The sequence below is a fragment of the Gallinula chloropus genome (assembly GCF_964237585.1).
Source record: "Gallinula chloropus genome assembly, chromosome: 26".
Classification (NCBI taxonomy): domain Eukaryota; kingdom Metazoa; phylum Chordata; class Aves; order Gruiformes; family Rallidae; genus Gallinula; species Gallinula chloropus.
Window position 1 is genome coordinate 1,386,283 of NC_140111.1, and position 9,965 is coordinate 1,396,247.

The 9,965-nt window shown below is 45.7% G+C and overlaps 1 protein-coding gene across 1 annotated transcript; it reads left to right on the top strand.

Moving 5' to 3' along the window:
* Positions 1–842: 842 nt before the first annotated feature.
* Positions 843–9,251, top strand: ZNF652 (zinc finger protein 652). The gene is made up of 5 exons (XM_084275336.1): positions 843–1,783; positions 5,126–5,273; positions 5,555–5,670; positions 6,857–7,001; positions 7,962–9,251. Exons 1-5 carry the CDS (start codon positions 875–877, stop codon positions 8,474–8,476), a joined length of 1,833 nt encoding a protein of 610 aa, XP_084131462.1. The 5' UTR covers positions 843–874; the 3' UTR covers positions 8,477–9,251.
* Positions 9,252–9,965: the final 714 nt, after the last annotated feature.

Genomic DNA, 9,965 nt, shown 5'->3' on the forward strand with positions numbered 1-9,965 from the left:
TGCCTTAAATCAAGAGGCTGTATGAGGGATCTCTGAGGTGGAAACAAGCAGGGGACACAGTGTTCTTAATCTAATTTAGTGCTGCAGGTTGAAAATATCTCCATTGAAATTCTTCATGCATATCTACATCACTGGAATGTTGCTCAGTGTAATATGTTTTCTTTCTGGGCAAGGATGGGCTCCCTTTGGGAGATGCAGGAGGAGAAGAGGTATTTCTGTGTAGGTGTGCACCTGGTTTGATGGAGAGTAGAGCAGAGTCTTGGGGCCATCCTGTGTGTCCAGGGAAAGATGCAGGTTGGCATCTTGGCCCAGCATTGAGGCAGGTGATGGTGTGCTTTGGTGGGTGGAGAATATTCATTCTGAAGTGAGCAGCATGCCTTGATTTCCCTATCGTGGGAGTTGCAGTACCAGTTCTGGTCCCCACAGAAGGTTGCACGTGTTTGTACCTAATGCTACTTTGGTTTGAGATGCTGCTTATAGAGCAGTCCAGCCCCAGCAGATAGAGCTCACAGGTAGCATACCCTGTGCTTTACCCCAGTTGGACAAACTCAAAAGAATTCGGGAGTTTTTAGCAGGGTTTTTTAATTATTATTATTATTTTAATTGACTTAATTTTCTCTGTTGTGTTTTATAGATAAAATGTTCAACGGTTCCTTGGCAACTTGCTTCAGAAGAATAATTACCACTGCTCTTCTCTTGCCATAAAACCAGAATTCTGTGACCTCCACATCAGTGCTAAACACCAGCAGAGAATCAGATTCTGTTCCTTCTGTGTAGATGGAACAGGCGTCGGTCTTGAGAGTCCACCCTGAGTTAAAGCTGCTTACTTGGTTTTTCTGGGATTAAAGGTGCTCAATGAATCAGGGCCCCCCAAATGAGTCAAACAGCCAATTCTTGCCAACAGTTGGTTGAAAACTGTGCCACGCATGTAGCAGGGATGGCGCAAGAGGACAGTCGCCGTGGGCAAGTGCCACCCGCGTTCTATCATGGTGCCAGCCAGGAGCTTGATCTGTCCACCAAAGTGTACAAGAGAGAGTCAGGAAGTCCTTACTCTGTGTTGGTGGACAGCAAAATGAGTAAACCACATCTCCATGAAAGAGAGGAGCAGCCATATTTCAGGGAGAACAGAGCGGTAGGAGAGGTCCGGGCTGTGAAAGAAGATAGAGAGAACTCTGACGACTCTGAGGAGGAAGAAGAGGAGGAAGATGAAGTGACTTACAAAAGGGAGCAGATTATAGTAGAGGTAAACCTTAACAACCAAACATTAAATGTGTCAAAAGGGGAGAAGGGTGTCCCCTCCCAGTCCAAAGAGACTGCTGTTCTTAAGACCAGCAGTGAGGAAGAGGAGGGTGACAGTGGGGAAGAGGCCACTGAAGACAGTAATGATGATGAGGAAAATGAGAGGCAGAAGAAAAAAGAGAAAAGAGTGGAAAAAGTTAGTGTTGCACAAAGGAGAACAAGGAGAGCTGCATCTGCTGCAGCAGCCACAACTTCCCCATCACCCAGAACTACAAGGGGTCGTAGAAAGAGTGTGGAGCCCCCCAAGCGTAAGAAGAAAGCTGCAAAGGAGCCCAAGGCACCTGTGCAGAAATCAAAGTGTGAAGAGAAGGAGACTTTAACCTGTGAGAAGTGCCCCAGGGTGTTTAACACACGCTGGTACCTGGAGAAGCACATGAACATCACTCACAGGCGCATGCAGATCTGCGACAAATGTGGGAAGAAATTTGTTCTAGAAAGTGAGCTGTCCCTTCACCAGCAAACAGACTGTGAAAAAAATATCCAGGTAGGTTTGCTCACCTGCTTGCCAGATTTCCATACCTTCTGTCGTGCCCTGGATACAGCTAGTGGACACTTCAGAGGGGGAAATCTTTTGCGCAGACCAGGTTCTGACCGAGACCTTGTCTCTACGTATCAACACTTTGGTGTCTTCCAAGAAGTAAATTGCAGGGAACAGAGTGTACAACTGGCATCTGCTTTAGCAGAGTTACTCTAGTATTTAACTACGAGTTGAGGAGAACGCAAAGCTACTTTACAAATGTCAGACTCAAGAGTAACTGGCCTGCAAACAAGTGTATTGGCAGTGAAGTACCCTCCTCCTTCAGGCGCTGGGCACCTGCAGCTGTGGCTAGATTTAGAGTTCAAAGTGTTTCAGTGTCCTGAAACCCAGTCATGTAGTAACCCAGGTAAGATTTCAAAGGAGAACGGAATGACAGCACCTTGTGGCTATTGGAATCAGAAACTTGTAAAATACCAGAGAGGCAAGCAGGTGAGAGAGAAACTAGTGGAGTCAGGATTGGAACTGATATTAAAATGTAACTCTTATTTAATCCTACTGAGATAATTATGCCCAGGTAATTACAGTAGTGTTCACATATGCATATGGAAGCGTATGAATCCAGCAACTAAACCTGTTCACAAGCCTGCCCGTTTCCCAGCATACAAAGCTCAGTAAATCTCACTGATAATATAAAGATCTCTGGGGTTTTTTTTCTCACCAGATGTTTTGCAGCTTTTAATTTCATACAACAATGGAAGCCTGTGTTGTAATAGAACCATTTTTAAAAGTTGAAATTGTGGAAAGAGTTTCAAGAGTTTCTGATTCATCTGTGGTTTGTGTCTTGCTCATAGGCATCTGTGTGCTCATGGAACTGGGGGCAGCGTTGTTTTATCTGGCAAGGTTGTTTTATTCCTTGATAAACCAGGCACGGTGTTGCCACCTACTCCTGAAATAATCCTCCTGCCAACACGATGCAGCTTGAGTTTGATTTTTGTGCAGCTGAGAAGTAGAGAGCTTGTCAGGCAACGAGGTTTTTGTCTGTCCAGCCAGTCCTACCAGAAAAGTTTTAAGATTTGTTTGAATGCTGAACTGAATTGGTATTCAATTCCCACTGCGTGGGAGAGGGATGAAATATTTATTGCCATTTCTCTTTGCTGTGAGACTCAAATGCAGCTCTGTGTAACGCTGTACTGTTTTTCCTTATGTTTCAGCTCATAGGAGGAAGACTGAAGGAAGGAGTGTAATATAAGATTATAATTTGAGCATAGTCAGTGTTTGTGTCCTTGCAGCTTTTGAAATAAATACTTCACAAGTTGAGTGTAGCAGAGAACATTGAAATGTAAATTTAAGGAATGCCCTGTCCTCCAGGTGGCTCATTCACAGCATAAAATCTCTTGATGTTAAACAGGAATTTGGAATTCACCAACAATTTGTGTGGGGTATGGAAGGAAGAAGCCACCTCTAATCCACACACCCATGTGCTTCTGAGGAGTTTCAGTCCTCTGCCCAAAAGTGATAGCAAAAGAAGAAATCATAGAAGTTGTGTTTTATATCCAGTGCCACAAGAATAAGGTCCAGAAACTTCCCCAAATATTTCTAGTGCCAGAAGCACTGCTAGTCATCTTCAAATCCTCAGTATAAGCATACACTCAGCTATTATTTTTGTCTGTCCTGACATTTGGAATGTGTTTCACAGCTGCCTGCTAATTTGTTTTTATTACACTTGGCAAAAGGAGTAAGGGAATATGAAAGTTTTACATTAATGAAGGGTTTAATATGTCAAGAGGGACATGGAGCTTTGTCTAGGGGAAAAAAAAGATGGTTACGTTGTATAAGTGGTGATTGAACTGATAAACGTGGCTCTTCTCTATGTTTTTTCATCTAAGTGATGGAATATATCTGGTTTTCCAGGTAATTTTTGGGTTTCATGCTTTCCAAATTAGCACTTGCATAGAATCTCAGTTGTCATCTTAGACTCTGCGTGTTGGAGCTCTCAGTGATCTGCTGATGGTCAATTAAATCATTGACTGTTTCAAGGGCTTGTTTAACCTTAAATCAAAGGATTTTTGATCTTTCTTAGCCTTGCTTTATTCTCTAGGGTGGTTTTTTTTCCCCAAAAAAAGACTACAGTGTGTTCCTGACATACCTCCAGTAGGTACTTTTAGAGACAAATGCTGTCCTCGGAGTCGGCACGGTGAGCAGTGTACCAGCCTTTCCAGGCCTGTGGAGGAGATTGAAGCTCTGTGGAAACAGATGAGAAACAACTCAAGCTGACAGAAGGCATAGTATTTGCTAGTTCCACAGTGAAAAGCATGCACCCCTCCTTACCTTGAGGAAAGGAGGGTAATTGATGGCCAGAAAAATGGGGATGTACCAAAACCCCAAACCTACCAACAGCTAACAAAGAATAACAAGCCACAGTTCCTTCCTCTTCACTTCAAAGATGAAAACGACTCTGTATCCTCACACACAAGTCCACTATCAAGTTTCACAACTCAGGATATTCTGGAATTTTCCAAATTGTACAAGGATTTATTTTTTTAATCGAGTTTTAAGAACTAACTGTGGGGGAAAAGACGACGTGCACGGAAGCCTTTGGATCCAGCTCATCGCTGTCTTTCTGGATGTTTCATGGTAGTTGTGGGAAGAGATGAAGATGTTTCCCATGGTTGTTCTAGACCTACAGTGCTGCTGCAAAGTGCAAATGAAGAGTCAGAACATGGAAGGCAGAGGTGACACGTAGCTTTGCTGGATGAGCTGTGTATCAGACTCCACATGGTTAAGAGCTGCAAGGTGGAAGCTGCCTTCCATGTAAAGCTGAAGGGATGAGAGAGCTTTGACCAAGTTCCTGGGCTGTTAGACCTGGAGGTTGAGGGGTCACGATGCTCTTCTGAAAGACAGGGCTGGACGTGCGGATGGGTTTAAGGCATCTTGGTGGTGTTGGCCTCCTCCACCTCTGTTGGCTTCTTCCCTCACCAGCAGCATCAGTGCCTGTGAAGCTGTTGCCTTCTCTGGGTTATGCTCCTTGAGGGCTGCAGCCAGCTCGATGTGCTGTGGGTTCTGGAAATAAGGTAGTGCAGTGGCTGTGGTGCTCTTCAGGTGGCACCAAACCACAGCATGTTAACATCCTCTCTAATCCTGCTTGATCTGGCTTTTCTTAGTGTGATTGCTTCAAGCACGAAGCAGTAACTGTAAGCTGAAGTGCAGTCTGAGACAGTATATGGCATTTTGACTTGTGCTGGCCTTCTTTTTGTCATGCAAGAGGAAGATAACGTGGCTTAACCCCACAAACCTGCATCACTGAGTCTTTCTAACTCAAACTTCCTTCTATTTATCCCGTTCATCCAGTGCGTTTCCTGTAATAAATCCTTCAAGAAGCTCTGGTCCCTCCATGAACATATCAAGATTGTCCACGGATATGCAGAAAAGAAATTCTCTTGTGAGATCTGTGAAAAAAAGTTCTATACCATGGCCCACGTGCGGAAACACATGGTTGGTGAGTTGTTGATTGGTGCTTCTGCTGCCTCATAATGTGTCTTTGTGGTTCTTACCTCATAACTGCTCTTTTGAGGGGAAAAAATTAAGGCAAATCCAGTTGTCTGAGGCTTATCCTTAGCAAAATGTTTGAGTCTGTGGTGCTGACAGTGAGCAAAAACATATATATCTGTATGTATGCTTAGAAGCTGTGCAGTGCTGATAATTTTCCTGGAGAGAAGAAATGGTTCAAGAGCTGCTTGCCATCTGAGTGACCCTCTCCAATGTTCTCTTGTGTTGCAGCACACACAAAGGACATGCCATTTACATGTGAAACCTGTGGAAAGTCATTCAAGCGAAGCATGTCTCTCAAAGTACATTCCCTACAGCATTCTGGAGAGAAACCTTTCAGATGTGAGGTGAGGCAGCAACTGTTAATGTGCTGGGATGCAGTAGCATGAGGCATAAATTTAGTAACGCTGTAAGTGGGGTGTGTAGGTGGAAACCAAATTGCCTGACTTGGAAATTAAGGGCAATTTCATAAAAAATTTGGGGAAAGAGCACAGCACTGGTTCAGACAGAGATGCATTTGGTTTGCTTTTCCTGCTGGATCTCAGCGAGCACACACTGCTGCAGGGTTTGAATCCCTGGCTGTTCACAGCAAAGCCTGATGCAAATCACGTTAATCCTCCTTGTCCTGCCCAGTAATTTGAAACAGAAAGAAGTGGTGACAGTGAAAATAAACAAATCACTGCTTTTTACTTGTGGGAAAAACTGCTGTCCTCCTTGCTGCAAGCTATTACTTCCTTGAGATATGTAAGACACTGCTCTGAGTTTCCTGAACCACATGTGTGTTGGGGTGAGGGAAGAGTATTTCACTGATGGGTTCCTGTGCATTGTAACTTTATGCCTGCCCTCATGAAGGAGAAGTGTGGGACACACATACCCAGTCATGTGTCTGGGGCAGATAATGTCTCAGTCATCTGATGGGGATGCTTGTGGGTATCACATGATGGAGGCAGAGGGGGTGCAGAGCCTTTCCTGTGTCCAGGGCAGGTCTGGTGGCTCACCCTGTCCCCCAAGTGGGGCACAACTCCAGCCCGATGCATGGTAGTGGTGGTGGTATTGCAACCTGAGTAGTCTTGAAGATAAGGCTGATGGGGAAAGAAATTCCCTCACACCAACAGATAATAGCTGGCTCGCTCTAAAACAAGCTGCTGTTGGCTTTGCTGTGTGAGCAGAGTCCTCTAGTGGAAGCATGCTGTAGTCCAGGACATCCCTGGCAAAGCTGCAAAACCTCCAAATGACACTTCAGCCAAGAGAAGCACCTTTCTGTTGGTATAACCGTGTCTCCACTGGGCTTTTGCTAACAGCTATATCAACTAAAGGTTGTGACTGTTCCACACTCCTCACCGAGGCCTTTGTGCCAGCAGACCTGTTAGCACAGTTACCCTTGCTAAATGATTTAAATCCTATGTTTGTGTGAGGGTCTGTGTGTTAGCAGAGGTGTTCTTTACCCCTTCATGTAGGATGTTTGAGTGCTGTCCCATGAGTCCCTGGCTTCCTGGTGCCTGAGTATCATGGGTTGCTGTTTTTCTGTTGCAGAACTGTGATGAGAGGTTTCAGTACAAGTACCAGCTGCGTTCCCACATGAGCATCCACATCGGACACAAACAGTTCATGTGCCAGTGGTGTGGCAAAGACTTCAACATGAAACAGTACTTTGATGAGCACATGAAAACACACACTGGTAAGAACTGATCAGAGAAAAACACAGAATCGTAGGGGTTGGAAGAAACCTCCAGAGATCACTGGGTCCAACCCCCTGCCAAAGCAGGGTCCCTAGGACAGGTCACAGGTCGGTGTCCAGACGGGGCTGGAATCTCTCCAGAGAAGGAGACTCCACACCCCCTGGGCAGCCTGTCCCAGGGCTCCCTCACCCTCACTGGCAAGAAGTTCTTCCCCAGATTGGTGGGGAACTCCCTGTGCTCCAGCTTCAGGCCATTGCCCCTTGTCCTGTCCCCACAGACACTGAGAAGAGGCTGCCCATGTCCCCCTGTGTCCCACCCTTCAGCTATTGATACCCATTGATCAGATCCCCTCTCAGTTTCTTCTCTCCAGGCTGAACAGCCCCAGCTCCCTCAGCCTTTCCTCCCAGGGGAGATGCTCCAGGCCCTTCAGCATCTCTGTCCCTCCTCTGGATTCTCTCCAGGAGATCCCTGTCTGTTTTATCCCAGGGAGCCCAGACCTGGACACAACACTCCAGGTGGGACCTGGAGTACCACTAGGAGGTACACAGGTACCTCCAGGATCAAAACTTTCCCGTACTTCCAGCTGTAGTCCCTTCCTTGGTATCAAAACTGCTAACCTCTCCTTTCTGATTTTCTAGGATGGGTAATACCTTACTGTAACACCTGGCTGTAGGCCTGTGATTCACTTGGGGGGGAATGAGAGGTTAGGCTTACTCCTTGTTATCTTGGTCTGAAGGAACCCCTTGCCACAACCTTATAAAAAATTGTCTTGTGCATCAAAATCCGAAGGTGAGGGAGGATTTTGCAAAGGCTGAGGACTGCTGTGGAACAGCTGACTCTCTGTTTGCTGAAGGCAGCAGTCGCAGGAGCTTCTGCAGGATGCAGTTTGTTTGCCTACGTACGCTGCAGGCAGCGCCAGCAGCTGCTCTGTGCCTGATTGCCCTATCTCTGCTCCACAGGAGAGAAGCCCTTTATCTGTGAAATCTGTGGGAAGAGCTTCACCAGCCGCCCAAACATGAAGAGGCATCGCCGAACCCACACGGGGGAGAAGCCCTACCCCTGTGACGTGTGTGGCCAGCGATTTCGCTTCTCCAACATGCTCAAGGCGCACAAGGAGAAGTGTTTCCGCGTCACCAGCCCCGCCAACGTCTCCACTGCTGTCCAGATCCCCCTGTCCACCACCTCCCCCGCCGCCACCATCCCTGCTGTAGTGAATGCACCCACCACCCCAACTCCACCCATCAACCTGAACCCAGTGAGCACGCTTCCTCCACGGCCCCTTCACCACCCCTACTCACACCTTCACCTACATCCTCATCCTCACCATCCGCATCACCTCCCGGTCCCCCCGGTTCCCCACCTACCCCCGCCTCCAGCTCTTTTTAAGAGTGAGCCTTTAAATCACAGAGGCCAGAGTGAGGACAACTTTCTGCGGCACCTGGCAGAAAAAAACAGTTCAGCACAGCACCACTAACATCTCTGCTTCCTGCCAGCTGTTTTCCCATTTTATGCACATGGAAACATGCCCTCCTGGAAGTGCAGAGGGTGAGGTGGTGAGGAGCTTTGTCTTTCTCTTAAGCCCCAGCAGACTGTCCTAATCTTTCCCTCGAATCGGTTAAGAAACAAGGAAAACCCTGTTTTGGATCAGCAGCGCTCATTTGAACCTGGGAACCAACAGGACTCAGAACCCAACTTGCTTGTGTTTTCCTGGTGACTTTTCTAAATTTCAGATACTGAGACTTGTGGGATTTTATAATTTCATATCAGCTGATGAGGTATGCTTGCTTTTATATCCTGGACTTCTCCTCAAAGAGGAGACAGGCCTGGTTTTCTTTGTACTAATCGGGAAGGCTGTGAGATTAATACAGAGCATTAATTGTTATCACTGTGTATCGTAACGGATTCCTTTCAGCTTTTGGTGCCGGCTATGGAGTGAGCCAGCCACGTTATCACAGTATATTTGAGCATTATAAAGAAAGACAAAAAAACTTCTTGTTTGTGTAGCTCTCCTAACACACTCTTTATTTTACTACAGAAATTATTTTAGAGTTTTTTGTATAGACCTATTTAGTAGTCTGTTTCTAAAATGAAATGTATTTCAATAAGCGGTGTAATTTTTTCAGTGTAGCTGGACCTATGTTGTATAATAGATAAATTTTTATAATCATCAAAATGTGATTCTTAAAAGATGCATATAGCTTCTATAGTTAAAGTTATTCTTACAACTGTACAACTTTCAAAGGTGCTTCAGAGAAGAAAGGAACCCAAGAGGTCTCTGGAAAGGTTGCCTCAAAAGTGATGTTGATTTCAGAACTTTACGTAATTTATTTGAGTTGGGCTTTTGTTTTTCTCCTTTCTTTCCTTTTTTTTTTAACCTTAACTTTTCCCTTTTCACAGTTCTCTTAAGCTTTTTGGACAAAGACATTGGGATAACGTATTCCTGCTCCCCAGGTGTTTGGTTAGTTCAGTTGGAGTGAGGTATGAGGTGGGTTGGAAAGGGAGCCCCTTACGCATAGGGATCTGCTAGTTTGGGAGTAGAGAGCTGCAAGAGAACAGGAGATCTGGCAGCAGAGAGGAAATGAGTATCTCAAGTCAGCCCAAGCATCTTTTCTTTACATCAGAGAGCCAGTTTTGATGGCTTTTCATGGTATGATTGGAAGTTGGGGATCATGTGGAATGCTGCTCTTCAGATTGCTTTCTGGAATTCCCAGAGTCGTTAGGGGAGGGGAACTGAGTGAGATCGTCGATGTGGTGTTGCTGACTGGTTGCTTGTAAGAGTGAGAAGAGAAGTCTGAGTGAGACAATGGTGTTTTGGTTGTGTTGCTTAAGAAAATGCTGATAGCACTGTATGTACCATGTGAAGCTCTATCCCATAAACGTAACGTGCATCAGGTTATGGGATGGTTCTAGGGGTCGTAGGCATACAAGTTTGACAGTCGTAGGATAGGAAACTTTTGAGTTGT